Genomic DNA, 18,588 nt, shown 5'->3' with positions numbered 1-18,588 from the left:
TTGCTGTTCAGTCATTTCAATTGCATCATCCTCTTAATGATCCCATATTTCATGGACATCAACCTAGTTTGCCCATTTCCTTCTCCAGTTTATTTTACAGATGAAGAAACTGAAGCAAAGGGTTAATGACTTGCTTAGCATCACATGGCTAAGTGTCTGAGGCCAGATTTAATTCAGATCTTCCTACTCCAGCCTATGTGCGCTGTCCACTGTGCCATCTAGCTATGGTTAACATTGGGGGTGAGGTAAAAGTAGAGAGAGAGGAGAGAGAGAAAGGAGAGAAGAGGGGAGAGGAAGAAAAGTATTCTTTTCCCTCCAAGATTGATCCCTTCCCAAGGATCTTCCTCTCCTGAACTTGAAATCTTTTGCCATTTGATTGGAGTCATCATTTCAGTGGCTCACTGCTGAAATTCCTCCAGCTACTTACAATTCCCCTCTATGCTGGTTGGATTCTTTCCTGAGCCAACGACCCTTTCCCTTCTTGATCTAATTAAAAAGCTGACAGTTTACAGAGATCACAGGTCACTATTCATATTATTTATACGTTTAAAACTTCTCACAGTGATGCTACATGTAGGTAAGAGATAGGGAACTCACTCAAGGTAATCAACATAACTGTATAAAGTTTTAAATATATAAACATGTATATATATATATATATATGTATGTATGTACCCACATCCAAACAGTCATATCAGTAGTCATAATATGTGTTAAAAAGTGACTCTTAGCAATTTCTCCCAATAGGTCTTTCTCTAAGGAATCACAGTATACTGAATATTGGAAATACTATTTTATTTCTATGTACATTAAACACTTGGGTGTATGAGGTTTATGGAGGACTGGTACCTCGGCGTAAGAACTAGCTGAGCCCTTTTCAGGGCTACTCATCTACCTTTGGTGTCCACTTGCTACCCAACTCTCATCTGTGGATCCATCCAAGAAGCTGTAGCATGTGTAGGTATTGTCTCAGTAGACAGTCTAAACCAGGCTGAGAGTAACTAACAGGCCTTAAACCTGTTGGTGAATTAAGAGAATGTTTATCCGAGAAATATGAAGACTTTCCCTGGTAGAAAAGGATGAGAACAATTCTTCCCAACAGCATTAAGGCAGCTGAAACAGGCACTATGGAGCATTTGGACCTATGTAAGACATTGAAGACACTTCATCCCGGGTCACAGCCCATCATCTTGACATTTCTCTTGCTGCTGGACTTTGAGGAGTCTGGAAGAAAGAATGAGACTGACAACTTTGTGCAACTCTCATTTAAATCCAATTCATGAACAATTCAAGATATCACCCTGTGATGTCATTGGTCCTCCTCAAAAACAAAGGACAAACAGCAAAATGAAACACTAATGTTAAGAATATAAAAAATCTTTTATGAGTGCTTTTGGCCAATCTTCTTAGATGACGCTAAAATCTCCTTGGTCAATTCCTTTTTTGACTAGACTGCTGCCTAAATGCCCACCCATTTTTTTTCTGAATCAATTTGTATCTGAGGTCAAAACCCCAGAGCACATTTCCTGCTATTGCCATGTTTACCTCCTGTATCCTGCTGATAAAACCTAACTACTGGTTCTGTGTTCTGAAAAAAAGAAAGAGCTAATTACATCACTCAGTCTATCAGAAGAAAGCCTGCTCCGACAGTTCCTTCAGTTATCTTTGCTAATGATGACAAGATCTCTGAGAGGCAGAGTTTTTAAAACTAATTTCAGTCAGTTGTTTCTTATTTGTTTTTTCTACGGAGGATTATTCTTGCTTACCCTTTATAACCAGAGCCACTTTTCCCCTAGTCTTATTAGAATTTATTTGAAAAAATGATTTGATTCTTTTCTTCCTCACCTATCCTCGGGATATAGACTAATAATATTGTAAGTTCTCTTATGAAATATCCAAGGTCACAGAAAATGTCAGGAAGAAATCTCATATCTCTGTTCTGTAACTCATTATATGAACTCTCCTGGTTTTCTTAAATTGACTCTCCATATTTTCTTCAGGTAGGTTTAAGTTTATTTTTTTCACAGTTACATTTCTCTTTGGATAATCACATCTAATTCACATTTGCAGAATGCTAATATTTGCATGTATCAAACCTTTCAACACATATAGTGAGAACTTTCACTGATCTTTATATAAAAAATCTTAGGTACTTCATAAACTGTCCATGTGTCTACAGATCTTTAGGGAAAGACTTTCCCCACATATCCATAGTTCCCTACTTCTATTAATGTCCCAGGAGATCCTATGGGGACTAAAAGATATGCTATTACATTTCCCTTAGAATTTTAATTTGTGGCTCCAATATAGGCCTGGATATTTAGTAAAATAGTACTGACAATACAAATTGTTCTGTGTTTTTCATTCTAGATTCATTCCCCACCAATTCCATAATCAGCAATCACTAGGTCAGCTGGCAGACAACTTTTAGGAAACCTTTCAACACAAAGAAGTTGTTGATTGAGTTCTAAGTAATCTATGGAAGTTTTACCACCATCTAACACCTTCACTAAAAATTGACTTGAAATGTAAATGGCTTTATTGGAACCATGCTGAGGTTCCTTTGGCCAGATGCATGTAACTTTCTGTGCTGAATGGCAGTTTCTTCATGTAAGAGCTTGGCCTTCCATCTCAAGGGTTCTTTCCTGTTAGCTTGGGAAAAAGTCATTTACCCTCTTTAGGACTAAGTTAATTCACTTATAACCTGTTCTTGATACTCTGTCTTGAGATCCCTTCCCTCACACACAGTGGTCATCACATCAGGCACTGAATGCAACTGGAAATCCAACTCATGGTTAGTCTATACACACATATTTATTCTTGTACAAGTACCTGAAAAGACTGATGGTAATTATCTTGTGGGAAAATGAGCTTAAAAGTCACCAATCCTTTGTAAGGAGAGACATCTGGAGTTTTACTTTTCTCTAGACTCCCAAGTTCACTAAAGGAGGAAATGAGTCTTATTCCTTCCCATAATGATCTAAAATAGATATCCTTGGTTGCTGTGGGTCTCAGATAAACTTTCTTCCCTGGAGATTGCTGGGGTGAAAGAAAAATTCTTGAAATCCATTAAGAGTTTTGAGTATTTCAGGGGTTAAATGATTCTCAAAGGAGGAAAATCATTCAAGTATGATAAATTGCAGGAGGTATACCATAACCAAAACCAAAACCAAACAAACCAAAAAAGAATCGGGGGGGGGGGGGACTATTCTTTGGAGCCCAGAGACTTCTGTTACTTGTATAACTTTTGTCCAAGAATTTCTCATTTTCCTTTCAAAAGTAGTAGGAATGGTAGTAGAGGGATATGAACAACAATGGGGAAAATTAGGGTTTTGAGAATAATAAACAAGTCCAAGTTATAGAGGATGTGAGTCTAGAGCAAGGTGAATTATGAAAATTGGATTTTTCTGTGACTGAAAAGTTTGTACTTAAATCCAGGCATATGGGTCTGATTTTCCTTGGTAGAATCCTTGAAAAAGATCACCCTCCCCTTTTTTTTTTACTGGCCAGAGAGACCTGCTCTTCTATTCCGAATGAACCCCAGTGATTCAGAGAGCTCTTGCCACTTCTCCTGCTTGGCTTGCATCATTTCTGGTTGTGCAGAAATGGTTAGGAGGTCCATTTATCTCCATCCATTCTTTCAGAAGACTATTCCAGCAATTCTGGCATCACCATTGCTGCTGTTCTTTGACATGCACAGCGCCTTAGCTCCTTACAGTCCTTTGCAAAAGCCCTTCCATTCAATATTGTCACACAGTCCCAGCTCTTTAAGCTGCTGAAGTCGATGACAATATCAAACCTGAAAAAAAGAATCAATCTTGGATCACTCCCCATCATCAAAAAGTAGTGAAGATCATAAAGAAAAAACAGTCTCTGTTCCAAACAATCTTACTCCCATGATGGGGTCATTTTACTTACCCAAATCTCTCTTTACATCTTAGCAAAAGAGAATAGAATTAGCTATTGTACTCAAGAGACAAAGGTATTAGCCAACAGTCTCTTATATGTTGACCTATAACATTCAACTAATTTTCTGTGGTTTAGTTTTCCCATCTATAAAATGGGAGTAATTGAACTTTTACCCTTTTTATCTCCTGGAAGCATATGAATGTCATAGTTCAGTATATAATTTTCTCTGGGCTTCTTTAAAGAGAAGTATGATATCAAGATGAGACATTGCTTAAAATGGTAAGAATTTAATAGAGATGACATCTGAAATCTTTACTCACTTGAGTTAGGTGGTTATTGATGCATGCTACAGAGGCAGTTATAACTTCTGGTTGGCTGAGAGAATGCTGAACCACAATGGGTGAGTAAAGAATGGAGATTTAAAATGGTTGCTAGAGATGCAAGCTTGGTTGTTTAAAAGACAGATAGACCCCCTAGAGCCTCAGATATGTATGAAGATAGGACCCAACATGTCCCCTGGCTTCTGACTTTTGCAGCTCTGGAGATTTCTAAGAACAGATTCCACTTAGTTTAGATCATTTTTTTTCTCTTTGCTGTTAGTCAGTTGTTTCAATCATATCTGACTCTTCATTACGTCATTTGGGTTTTCTTAGTACAGTTCTGAAATGGTTTGCCATTTCTTTCTCCAACTCATTTGATAGATAAGGAAACTGAGGCATACAGGATAAACTGATTTTCTCAGTCACACAGCTAGTAAGATCAGATTTAAATCCAGGTTTTCCTGATTCCAGGCCCAGTATTCTATCCCCTGAGCCACCTAACTTCTCTTTGGCAAGTTGAGTTCTTATCTTTCTTACAGCTGCAAAGATTCCTTACTTTTGTATGTTTTTAATAAATTAACTGTCCCCAATTTCAATTTACTACTTACTGTGATAAAGAGTTTAGAAGCACTAAACTTCAGAGAAGACAACCCAAACTCAGGATCACCATGAAAATAATTCCACTTTTTTTCATGAAAAGGAAAAGAAAATTTCTCATAAAAGAAATCACCAGCAATCACTAGTGTAAAAATATTCCTGCAGACTCAACCATGTAGGAAATATATGGTTGGCTAATGTAACAGAAAGATGACTAGACTTCTGCATGGCATGGATAGCTATTAGAACTGAGATCTGACCCACACATCTCCTAGGAAGATTGTTATTTCTGCTTTTGTGAAAAGCATGAGGAGTACTGTGGCTGAGCTTTTTGTCCTTCTTTCGCTTATTTTCCAGAAAGAAATGGGGCTAGAATTATAGTTACCATTCCTTAAATAGTGGTATTCAAAAGATGCAATACTTTGAGTAGCCCAAGATCATTTTTCTTGATTGCACAAAGTGACATTTCAAATCAATGATACACTTTTTTTATCAAAGTAAATAGAAAACAGGAAAGTTATATAGATTAGAATAGATTAAATAATACTCAAGAATATAAGAGCTCTTCAGCTGGAAGTAAATTAAGATATTGGCACACAAAAGAAATAGATCATCACCAAAGACAATTTGCTTTTAACAATATCTAAAATGTAAGCCCTAGAAATCAAGGGATATATTGGATCTTACTTCCCTTACTGAACTGAAGCTCCAGAGGAATCTTTTTGCTATTTGAAAGTTTGAATTTCCCTCATGATCACTAAACAAAATCTTCAGATTCTCAGTCTCCAACCCATCATTACCCAACGATCTCTCAACCAACAAGGAGTTATGTCTGTCTTTATCATACGCAGGAAAAATTATCCATCCGAAGTGTGCAAAGATATTATAAAAGTATTTCAAAACTTCACCTTCTTTGTTTTATAACCATCTTCTCTAAAATGAGATGTCCTTGTCCCTTCCCCCTTCCCCATGTTTCTGAGGAGCTGGAGTCTTACAAGTCAGAGGAATGAAGAGATCCATCCAACCACAGCCATGGATTGCCACTGCCATTGCGGGTCAGTCCTGTCCAATAGGAGTAGAAAAACTGAGAGTAGCTCTGAGGCATCACAAATTCCTAAAAGGGAGACAAAGAAAGTGTGAATTGTTTTGTTTTTGTTTTTTTAATCTTTTCCTTCTGCTCAGGGCAGACCAATGAAGCAAGAAAGACAGCATATTAATGGGAAAATTCTCTAATAAAGTCACTTGAGCCACTGCAATTGGACTAAAAGTAATCAAAAAGTACTTTTAAAGCATGTACTACATGTCAAACACTGTGCCAGGCAATTAGCACACAAGTACAAAAAATGGGGGAAAAAATCCCAACATTCAAGGAGATCACATACTCATGTGAGTGGAGGAACACATACAACATAAATATAAAGCTGATAGACACAGATATATATATATATGAAGTGGCTAAATAGAAGGTAGGTTGTGTGTGGGGGGGGAAGAATTACTAATTCAGGAACAAGAAAAGACTTCATGTGGAAAATTATGCTTTAGCAGCATCTTTAAGGAAGAATGTGACTCTATAAAAAGGAGGCAAGAAGGACATGTATTCCAGCCCAGTGGGATGACTAGTGCAAAAGCAAAGAGTTGCCACAGTCCCCAATTTTCTATGTGAATAAGTAGGAATGTAATGAAAGAAAGCAAAGACAGGAAGAACAACTGTATTAAATCAAGTATATGTGTGTGTGTTTTTAAATATAGATAAATAGATAGATAGATAGATAGACATTTATCTATATATCTATACCATGTTATCACCAACCCTATTTTGAGACCTTTGTGAAAACTATTCTCACATTTTTCTGAGAGGATACCAACTTATTTGGGGGAGAGGGAAGCAAAATATTATTTTTAATAAACTTTTATTAATAATTCATATTTCTTAAATCACCATAATTATTTCAAATGTCCTTCCCTCTCCCCTTCCTACTTCTCATATGACAAGTATTAATATTTAGAAAGAAAAAAAAATCAATACATTAGAAAAATCAAAAAATATGTACAATGTATAACACCTGTGGACCCTCGACTTCCTCTTCTGTATCTTCAGCAAAAAAATCCCAAATGGAGTTATAAAGAGTTGAACACAATTTTATTTTTTTAAGTTTTAAATTGATTTTTGTTGAAGCTTTTTATTTTTAAAACATATGCATGCATAATTTTTCAACATTAAGCCTTGCAAAATCTTGCGTTCCAATTTCCCCCTTTCCCTCCCACCCCCTCTTCTGGATGCCAAGTAATCCAATACATGTTTAAAATGGTAAAAAATATATATTAAATCCAATATAGGCATATATCTTTATACAATTATTTTGCTGCACAAGAAAAATCAAATCAAAAAGGGGGAAAATGAGAAAGAAAATAAAATGTAAGCAAACAGTAACAAAAAGAGTGAAAATGCTATGTTGTGATCTACACTCAATTCCTACAGTCCTCTCTCTGGGTATAGGTGGCTCTCTTCATCACAAGATCATTTGAAGTGGCCTGAATCATCTCATTGTTGAAAAGAGCCACTTATCAGAACTGATCATCATATAATCTTATTGTTGCCATATATAATGAATTTCTGGTTCTGCTCATTTCACTTAGCATCAGTTGAATACAACTTTAATGACTAAACAACATTTAGAAAATGATAATAGTTATCTAGTATGAAATAAACCCAAAGATAAAAGCTTTGTAGGTAAAAACTCATTGTTTGGCAAAAATTGTTGGGAAAACTGGAACATCTCCTAACATGTAACAAAATCAGGTCAAAATGAGTAAGGAATGTAAATGTAAAGGGTAAAATCATGATCAAATTGAGGGAATCCAGAAAAATTTACTGGTCATACCTATAGATAAGGGAAGAGTTTATGACCAAATAAAAGCTATAAAGCATTAGAAGACATAAAATGGCTAATTTTTATTACATGAAATTAAAAGGGCTTTTCAGAAATTAGATCAATACATTCAAAATTAGAAGGAAAATGAAAGTGGGGGAGAATTTACAAGTTTTTCTGATAAAGACCTCATTTATATATATATATATGTATATATATATATATATGGAACTGGCCCATATTTATAAAAATAAGAGCCACTCCCCAGTTGATAAATGGTCAAAGGATAGGAACCAGAAGTTTTCAAATAAAAGAAATCAAAGTTATCAATAGTTACATGAAAAATAGGTACACTAATGATTAGAGAAATGAAAACTAAAGCAACTCTGAGGTATTACCTTATCAGATTGGCCAACATGACAGAAAACAAAAAAATAAATAAATAAATACTGGGTGGGATGTGGAAAATAAGAACATTAATGCATTAATATCAAAACAATGCTTATTAATGGATTTATGAGCTGGTCCAGTCATTCTGGAAAACAATTCCAAAGGGCTATAAAAATGTGCATACCCAGAAATATTACTACTAGGTCTGTTTCCCAAAAAGACCAAAGAAAAGGAAAAAGGACCTATTTCTACAAAAATACTTATAGCATTTCTTTTTTATGCTGGCAAAGAATTAGAAAATGAAGGGATGCCCCATGAATAGGAAAATAATTGAACAAGTTTTATATGATTGTGATAGAATTCTATTGTGCTATAAGATATTGTGAATAGAATCATTTCAGAAAAAAAACTGGGAAGGCATAAAAATAAGAAAAAAGAAATAAAGGTTTTTGTTGTTGTTGTTGTTTGTAACCAGGAAATTTATGTTTTCCACACTGGGATACTGAGTTCAACTTTTTTCTGATTCTTCTGATTCTGATTCTTGTCATATCTAGTGTACTGATTTATCTCTCAATTCTTTAACCAATATGAGGTGATTTTCATGATATGGTTTGAGATCTGCTTTCTTTTTCCCAACTTCTTTCCTTTTCATCCCAACTTCTTTACATTATTTCCCTTGATATTGTAGATAGTTTATTTTTCTAAATGAATTTTTAATTGTTTTATTAAGTTCTATAAGCTGTCTTCTTGTTAATCTGATTGGTATAACATTAAAAGTGCTATTTTGGGGAGTAATATTATAATTTATTTACATTGACATGAGATTTATCATGGATATTTTATAATTTAATCTACATAAGTCCCCGATTTTTTTGTATTTTGTAATTATTAGAAATGGAATATCTCTTTCTATTAGTGCTTCTTGCATTTTATTACTATTGTATAAAAAGACAATTTTTGATGGTATATTTTGTAACTTGCAACTTTGCTGAAGCTATTAATTGTCTCAATTTGTATCTTTATTGATTCCCTCTGACATTCCAAGTAAATCATCCTATTAACAGCAAATAGGGAAAATAATATTTTAATTCAATTCAATAATCATTGATTAGATGCTAAAATAGCATGCTTGACATAAAACATAACAAGCATCTGAAGGAAATATCCCTGCTATCAAGAAGCTTATATGATACTAGTTGAAAAAATGTAAATATATAAATATAAAAATGTGCAAAATAAATACAAAGTAATCTGACGTGGCAACACCAACAACCAGAATCAGAAAAGCTCTTTTACCAAAGATGACATTCGAGCTAAAACTTGGCATTCCAAGATTAGAGATGCTAATAGGTGAGAAAGGAAGAGTATATTAAACATGGGGGAAAGGGAGGGAAACTGTGCAAGGACAAAGAGATGGGAGGGAGAAATGTTATGTATGGGTAATATCAAGTAAAAAAAGTTTGACTGGAATTTAGAATATATGAAGGAGATTAATAGCATGAGTCTTCAAATATGGGCTGAAGTAATACTGAGAAAGGCTTTTGTATTTTATTCTAAAAGCAATAGAGAATTAACAAAGCTTCTTGATTCTGGAAGCATCATGGTGATACCAATCTTATCAATTTAGCAGTTTTATGGAGAATGCATGGAAGAGAGAAGAGGCTGATTGTAGAGTGATGAATTAGTAGTAGAGTACTTCAATAATTCAGTTGAATGATGAGAAAGGTCTGAAGTAGAGTGATGGCTGCTTGAATGAAGGGAAGAGGATGAAGATGTGGAACCAGAATGGACAAGTCTTGCAAGTGATTACATAAACTGTAGGAGAGTATGGAGTTGGAAATGACTCAGGCTATGAAACTGGGTGACTAGAATAGTGGTGTTGTCCGTAGGAAAAGGAAAATTATCAGGAAAGATGGATTTGGAAGGAAAGTTAAAGATATGTTGAGTTTGGGATGCCTATAGGACTATAGATATAGATTTCTAGCAGGCAACTAGATATATGAACCATAATATAAGAGAGATATGAGGACTTAACATATAATTATAGAAGTTGCCTTAAAAGATATGATATTTATTTACAAATGTGAATGAAGACTATCTTTACATGTAATTGAAAAAATATATTATTAAGTGGGGAGGAAAGAGATGATATTTAAACTCCTGGGAGCTAATGAGATGGCCAAGAGAGAGATTGTAGAGAATAAAAAGAAGGCCCAGATTAGTGCCTTTGGCATACTGATATAACATATAAGGTTCAAGGCATAGATAATCTTGCAAGGACACTGAGGAGGGAACAAACAAGCAAAAGGAATATCAGGAGAGAACAATGTCACAAAAATCCAGAGCCAAAAATAGTCAAATATATAGAGTATAAGATGCTGCCCAATGTTGAGTCAAGTGGTGAGCTATAAAGCTAGGTGGTAAGGCATGGAGAAGTGACTAAGAGATATGAAACTCAAAAGTCATTAACTTTTTCTAACACTTTTCTACTTGAAAAATGTGATTGTGAAAATAGCAATGGTTACCAATCTGTGTATCTATTTTCCCAACTCTACAAAATCTTTATGAGAATATACTGCCCAAATATCCTGAGTATCCTTAATGAGAATGGAATAGATAAATTTTCATAATATCTTATAGAAACTGACTTTTTAAATTACACAATGACTGCAAAATGCAGAAACTATAAAATCTCTCAGTGATGATTAATTTTTTTGTTTATAAAGCTTTTATTTTGGCATTACAAAATGTCACTTTAAAAGCTCTCTGTTGAACACATGAATGCATGTAAAAATTATATAAGGTTTCTTGGAAAATGAAACAGTAGAAATAATTTTGCTCAATGACTTTTTGATTATTAAAATCAAATGAGACAAAAAATGTATGCTCACCAAAGGTGTTTGTCACTGTCATGTAGATGGGTGAAGAGACCAAGTAGATGAGAAATTCCCTATAGATGATGAGATCCTCCAGATGATCCATTTTTGTGGATAACATCGGACTTGTATCAAACCTCAAAACATTGCAGAGCCTCCTAAATGAAATCCATAGTCACTCAAAAGAGTTTAACCTAACTATTCACCCAGGAAAACTTAAGTAGATGAAGAATGTCTGTAGTCAGACTACCAATTGAATGGTCAGTCCATAGATTTTAGTTATCAGTGCATATACTTAAAGGGAACAGCCTACAGATTTTATCCATAGTGGTATATAAATACCTTGAACAGATACTACAGATGGACAATGAACTGCACTGAGAATTGAACAGGAGGAAAACAAAGGATTAGATTCCATTTGGGGAACTGCATTGTTCTTTTAATGACCCCAAGTTTCTCCCTGAAACAAACAGAAAAACTTTGTAGCACCAATATTCAACTAATATTCTGTAATCATTAGTAATTTAAAAATAAAGCACCATCCTAGAAGAATCGAAATAAGAGGTATCCAAAGGCAATGAAGAGATGAATGGTAAATGTGAGTAAGTTCAAGAATTATGCACAAGAATAGGCCAAAAATATATTATCAAAGAGATTTGTGACTGGAAAAGAAGAAGAATCCATTGTTTAGCAAAAGCAAGAGATTGCTATCCATGTAATACCAAAAAGATTAAAAGAAACCATGTTAAATGGATCTCCTGTGAAGGATTTCTTTCATAGTAAGACTGTCTTAAATTCTAATATAGTAAATAACAATAGGAATAACCTACATAAATAAATAATTTTTGGGGGTCCTCAATAAATTTTAAGAGTATAAAGAGATCCCAAAACTAAAAAGTTTGAGAACTGCTGTACTAGAGTATTCAAAAAGTAAAGTCCACAAGTAGACATAAGTGGTCACAAATAGCAGCAAATATGACAGATTTTGTTCCATTTTGACTTTTTTGTCTCAGTTTTAAGAAGGTAGTAGAACTTGAGTTATGACTTGAAGGGATTATAGGCCTTGAACATGGGGAGGAAGCAAGGGAAGAGGAAGAACATTAGCAAAAGCAACAATAGACATGTAGTATGAGACTCTAAAAAATATTTAGTTTTCAGTATGCCTTTATGTCAGTGTACAAGATTGCTGTCATGTTCCTGGAGAACAAAACCATTCTTCCAGTTATTTTAGAATGATATTCCATATCTGTAAAGGGCTGAAACTCTTGAGTTCATGCACTGAGGTTCAGACAAGCAAGCACTTAAGGCTAATTACCAATTGGATAATACTCTATTAGCATTTGCTTGGAAAATGACCTGTCCCACCATTCTGTGCTGGCTTGATTGGTTGGTGTATAGGGAGGAGGGAAAAAAAAGGATGGAGGACAAGTGAGGTGACTCCCTGCAGTAAAAAAAAGAGGAGATTCCTTGTCCACGCTCTCTCCTCTCCCTTCGACAAAGAATAAAGATTAAGGACTTTTGCTTATCCTGACTCTGGCTGATTTTAAAGAATCCAGGGAACACGGTCATCACACATATCATTCAAAATATTGCCCACTCTCATTTCCTATACAGTTCTTAGTGTTAATAATAGCCCTTTAATGTAGGAATTTTGATGATAACATTGTTCACAGTGATGGTCTATATTTTTAAGTCAATAATTTGTATATTCGAGAGGAAGATAACTGTGGATATTTAGAGAACAACCAACAATCCTGCTCTTGTTCATTTTACTCTATACTATGATTCTCTTTCTTTATCAAAAAAACTACTAGACATTTGAAACTCAGACATTCTTCCAGTTTTCTGATCTGGGGTTGAAACAGAGATCTTACTAGGCTTCTTCAGTCCTCATGGGAACTATCTTATTTGTGCCATGTTGAGATGCTGGGCTAGAAAATATTCTTTTTAGATCCCCCCACCCAATGAAAGCTGTCAAAAGGAACCTGAGGCATTGTTTCTCTTCCTGTCTCAAGAATTTAGGGACAAAAAGCCCCAATTAAGCATGCCTTACCAGAATATCTTGTGTCTCTATTTTCAAAAGGGTGGAATTCTCAGCAGTGCAGAAATGTTCGCAGCCCTGCCACGTATTGCTCTCCTTAGAGAAACAGAAGCAATTATCCTTGTGCCATTTCCATTTCTTTGGGCAGGGGCTACATCGGTGTTCTAGGAAAGAAACCAGACATTGGATTGATTTAATTTATTTAGCTATACTGTTTTCCCCACTTTTTTTTTTTTACAACGGAATTTTCTAGGGAGGAGGGAGTAAAAAGAGTGGTTAGGAAGAAATAGTGATGTAAGGGGGAAAAGCAATAATAAATTTTTTTTAAAGGAAAGAAGTTAGAATTAATAAGTTCCTCCTCCATCAAGTTATTGTTAATTCCTTCTTATAGTTAAATACTATCTCACTCAGATAACCAATCTATCAATAAGCCTTTATTGAATATTTACTATGTGAATAATCACTGGGATATAAAGCTAAACGAGAAATAGTACCTGCCCTCAAGGAGCCTACATTTGAAGTGGTTCTATATAATACCCTCTCATTAATTCCTCACATCACTTCATATCTATTTGCTTTTCTAGACTTTCTGATATTAAAAAACTTATCATTCTGCAAACTGCAGGACTTCATCCCATCTGGAGCCAGTTAACTTTCTTCACCCTTTCCCTATTTTCCCTTTTTCCTTTCCCCTTTTTTTAGGATTTTAAAAAAGTGATTTGAAGGACATTTGAAAGACATGGGCTGTCATTCTTCCTTTGTGTTCCCAGTCCTTAGCACAGTGCCTGACACATAGTGTGTATTTAATGTGTTTATAGACGCTGGTTTTTATTTTTAATTAGTTGTTTCTACTTGACAGGTATTTTTGGTGGAATGTCCCAGGAATATTTCTTTATACTACTAAACCATTTTTATCAATGGTGTAGACAAATATATGATTATAACTTTACAGCTGGAAGAAATCCAAAAGAATGTTGTTAACATTCTGGGTAACAAAATTAGAATCCAAAAAGTTTCTCATTAGATTAGAATGATGGGTTAAATCAAATTAATTTTTTTTATTGAAACCTATGAAATTTCCTGAATTCATATTAAAATGAATCAACTGTACAAGTATAAGATGGAGGAATAATTATATCATTATATAATTATAATAATGAAAAAAAATCTCTGGATTTTAGTGAACTGCAAGTAAACTGAGTTAATAATTGAATAATCCACAAAACAAAGATACTCTTAGGTTTCATTAAGAAAAAAACTCCATTGTATTCTTCCTTCTGACTAGAAGACTTCAAGAGAAAGTGGAATAACCAATTAATCAATAAGCATTTATTAAGTGCCTTCTATTTGCCAGTCACTGCACTAAGCATTGAGACACTGTTTAACAGTAGGGACAGCCAGGTGGCCTAATAAATAGAATGCTGAGATTTGGAGTTAGGAAGATCTGAGTTCAAATTTTATCTTGTACTTAGCACAATATCTGGAATACTATAAGGGCTATGTAAATATTAGCTATTACTAGTTTGAATTTATATTCAGATACAATTAGATTGGAAGGTCTTTTCCAGCTTTAAGATTCAGGGACTTTAATAGAAAAAAAAATTTCCAAACAAAAAAATTATCAAAGAAAAATTCTGAATGCTGAAACCCCAGTCCCAAAGCTCATTGGTATGGGATTCTTTCCATATCGGGGGAAATGAAGGCCCTGGACTATTTCAGGGGCAAGGAGGAGCTAGTGAAAAGCAAGAGAGCTCAGCCTTCACCAATCCCATTTAGGATTCTATGAGAATCTGAGGTGAGTTCCTCCTTTGGGATTATGATGGACCAGTTCCCTTTGAGACTAGTCAAGGTTTAATCCTTCTTTAAGGTTAAATTATTTCAGGTGTTCCTGACTTTTAGCTTGGTGAGAAAAGGTAGAAAAAGCCAACCTCACTTCAACTTGCTGAAGATAAAGACTTTGGGAATTCATGAGTAGAGCCCACTAGACACCTTAGGGAATTTCCCTTTGGGTAAGATCCAGGACTCTCTTTTGGTTAAACTGAGTTGTCTTGTTCCTAACGAGAGAATACCTTCATTTTGTATTGTCTGGTATACTCCTATATATACCTTCTCTGGTTTCTGTTTTTCTATGAAAAGGATAAATGCAATTTTTCCCCTACTCCCATTCATTGTTTGTTCACTGTGGAACTCATATTAGGTAGGAAAGGGATAAACTTTGGATACATGTCCCCTTGTCCCCCAAAATGCTGAAGCAATCTAGAAGTTAGATGAAACCCAATCATATCCCCTAAAGGAACAATATTTAAGGGAGCAGATAGATATAATCCTAGCTCACATCCCCCTCTCTCTGAGAAGTCTCTCTGGCCCCAAATTCCTGCTTCCCCTTTAGGTAGGAACAAAAGTATCCCTTGGAGAATGGTGAGGAGGGAAAAAGTTTCAAGATGTCTATTCTTCATCTCAAGGTGAAGCCTTTACAATATGTGGATCTCTCTACACATGTGGGGCTCACCACTTTCTTTTATTGTAGTGCTAACCTCACAATCAAATGCAGAAAAGCAGAAATAGTAAATGTTTCCTTTTCAGACCACGATGCAATAAAAATTACATTCAATAAAAGCCAGGGAAAATAGACTAAAAATCAATTGGAAATTAAATAATCTAATTCTAAAGAATGAGTGGGTCAAATAACAAATTATAGAGCAATCAATAATTTTGTCCAAGAGAATAACAATAATGGAACAACATCATAGTGCTAACAAAAGCCCTATTAGACAAACAAATACAGGGAACTTACCTCCTGTTTTGTTATAGAGTTCTCGACAGAGCTTTTTAGCCAGGTGCTGCAGAGTATCTGTGAGCTTCCTGTTCTGGGCTTGTAGAGAATGTAACTGTCTAGAAAAGTTTCCCAGCTTTTCTTCCTTTTGATTGAGAATATGCCTTTGGGTGATTGAGAGTTGATTGATCTGAAAAACTGATTCACTGACATGATCAAAATGTATAGTGAAAATGTCCTTATCATTTTATAATACTGTATATAGGCTTCTTTGCTCCACTTTCTGTATGCAGTGTCTACCCACCAGCATAACTTAGGCTCTCACTAAATGTTTATGTAATGTAGATTGCTCCCCTCCCCCATGCTCTAGAATGGACTAAGAACAGGAATATATTGATAAATATTTAATATCAGAATTTCTGTAATAGTCCAGTTCCTGAGTGATGAAGACCAGCAATAGAGTGGTTGTGGTATCAGAAGAAAAAAAAAAGAAGAAGAAAGAAAAGAAAGAGAAAAGTAAAAAAAAGCAGGAAGTGCACCACATTTAAGCAATTGTGCGAAGGAGAAATTGATAGATCTCCTCAACAGATGATTGGATATTGGAGGTAAAAGATAGTGAGGAATCCAGGATGATTCTTAGGTCATGAGCCTGAGGGACTAGGACGTGGCTCTGCGGCAAACTTTCTTAAACTGTGGGTCGTGACTGTAATTGAATGTGGGGATCATAAAAAATTTTGCAACAGTAAAAGGTTTCTGAAAGCTCTGTCTCCTGCAGTATCAAATATTCTGTCCAGATTTAATTCTTTATGTAAAAATAAACAAGCACATCCATCTCATCAGTATGCAAATCTGCTTTTGTCTTTAATAAATGGTAAAAAATTATATGTATAATAAAGAATTGTTTTAAAATAAGTGTCTTTATAATTTATTATCAGTAAATGCTTTCTATTTTATATACATATATACCTGGGATCCCATAAAAGTTTCTCAGGCAAAAAGGGTTGAGAGTAAAAAAGTTTAAGAAGCTCTGTTCTATAGTAATAGAAAAAATAGGAGGAAGATTTAAGGGGAAAGAATGAGTTTTGAGTATATTAATTTTAAGATGGTTACTGGAATTCCATTTGAGATAGTCTATAAAATTAATAAGGCAATGAAGTTTGCTGATTTCTCAGGTATAAATGTTCACATTAAAAATTTAACAGCTGGCTATTTTGAACCCCTTAGATTGTAGTGATGATAAAGCTAAAAAAAAATTTTTCTTCTCATTCTCATCAGAGGCAAATCCTTGAACTCCAGTAAAATTCTGAGTTTGAATATGTACTTACATTCAAGCCCTAAGACTCCCAGTCCAATTAGCAACAACAGACACAAAGTCAACAGAGTTAGAGCAACTGGACGCCAATATGGAGAAATAGCTAAGTATCCTAGAAAAACAAGAAGAATTAATGATCTAGAGAGCTGGTCTTTCTTTTTCCCCTGAAACTAATTCAGCAATAATCAAATTCAATCAAACAACAAACATTTATTAAATGCCTATTATGTGCCAGGTACAGTAAAGTTTGAGAATATAAAAGCACCAATGGAAATAGTCTTGGTGCTCAAGGATAGTGATAGTGATATAGCTTGGTCACTAGATTGTTTAGCTTCAATAGTTGGTGAAGTTAAAAGACATGAATTTCATTCCTGCCTAAAGCAAAACCCTCTCCTAAATCTTTCTTTTTTTTAATGTTTTCTTTATTTTTCTGATTATATATGTACATTATTTTTTAAATATACATTTCTTTATGAATCATATTGGGTAGTAAATCTTTCAATGGCACTAATTAATCTGACATTATATACTTAATCACAGCTCCATGATCATAGACTCAAGAACAAGAACTATATTTTTAGAGATTATCTAGTTAATCAGTCAATAAGCATTTATTAAGTACCTACTACATTCCAAACATTAAATCAGACACAGGAAATACAAATAGAAAATGAGCTAGTTCCTAACTTCTAGGAGTTTATATTCTACTTGAAGGATATTATAAAGTCACAGATAAGTTAATATAGGCTGGGGAAAAGTACAATGGTGCAAGAGAACTGGAAATTTACAAGTGGTAGGAATAAGGTATCTTGAAAGAGAAAGAACTTGAGCAGAAACTTTACAAGGGAGTTTTGAAGTCAGGAGAGAGAATATTTCAAGTCTGCTGGACTTCTTGTGGAAAATAATAGAAGAAATAGAATATTGTGTATAAGGAATAGCAAATGGGGTGATTTTATTGGGGGGGGGGAGAATAGAGTATATAAAATATAGTAATGTGAATTCAGCCTGAAAAAATAGGCCATGATCAAATTATAAATAACAAAAAAGTTTATATTTTAGTGCAAAGGCAATTGGGAACCATTAAAGCTTTCTGAGCAGAATCGAACCTGCACTTTTGAAATATAAGTTTGTCAGCTTGCTGTAGGGCAAACAGGTTGTAGAGGAAAGGGAGATTATATATTTCCAGAAAAATTCTTAGATCATTATGGTAGTACAGAAAAGGGGTAATGAGGGCTTAGACTAGGATAGTTCTAAGTGTGAAATGTTCTTGTTTGTCCTCCTTTCTTTCTTTTTTTTTTCTTTTTCAGATATTTTTTAATTATAGCTTTTTATTTACAAGTTATATTCATGGGTAATTTTACAGCATTGACAATTGCCAAACCTTTTGTTCCAATTTTTCCCCTCCTTCCCCCCACTGCCTCCCCTAGATGGCAGGTTGACCAACACATGTTAAATATGTTAAAATATAGATTAAATACAATATAAGTATACATGTCTAGT

The 18,588-nt window shown here is 34.5% G+C and overlaps 1 protein-coding gene across 2 annotated transcripts in view; it reads right to left on the bottom strand.

The window, feature by feature from the left end:
* Nucleotides 1-778: 778 nt before the first annotated feature.
* Nucleotides 779-18,588, bottom strand: part of LOC127564550 (C-type lectin domain family 1 member A-like) — a 31,607-nt gene continuing 13,797 nt past the window's right edge. The window contains exons 2-7 of one of the 2 annotated variants that reach the window (XM_052001152.1): nucleotides 17,102-17,200; nucleotides 15,798-15,974; nucleotides 13,016-13,167; nucleotides 5,822-5,940; nucleotides 2,833-3,799; nucleotides 779-1,224 (exon numbers count right to left, since the gene is read on the bottom strand). In XM_052001152.1, coding sequence (XP_051857112.1) covers nucleotides 3,649-3,799; nucleotides 5,822-5,940; nucleotides 13,016-13,167; nucleotides 15,798-15,974; nucleotides 17,102-17,200 — 698 coding nt within the window. In that variant the 3' untranslated portion in view covers nucleotides 779-1,224; nucleotides 2,833-3,648. The remainder of the gene's footprint in view (nucleotides 1,225-2,832; nucleotides 3,800-5,821; nucleotides 5,941-13,015; nucleotides 13,168-15,797; nucleotides 15,975-17,101; nucleotides 17,201-18,588) is intronic. The other variant, XM_052001153.1, reaches the window with a different exon arrangement.

The sequence above is a fragment of the Antechinus flavipes genome, chromosome 5 (genome assembly GCF_016432865.1).
Source record: "Antechinus flavipes isolate AdamAnt ecotype Samford, QLD, Australia chromosome 5, AdamAnt_v2, whole genome shotgun sequence".
NCBI classification, from domain to species: Eukaryota; Metazoa; Chordata; class Mammalia; order Dasyuromorphia; family Dasyuridae; genus Antechinus; species Antechinus flavipes.
This window is presented reverse-complemented; position numbering and strand designations above follow the sequence as displayed.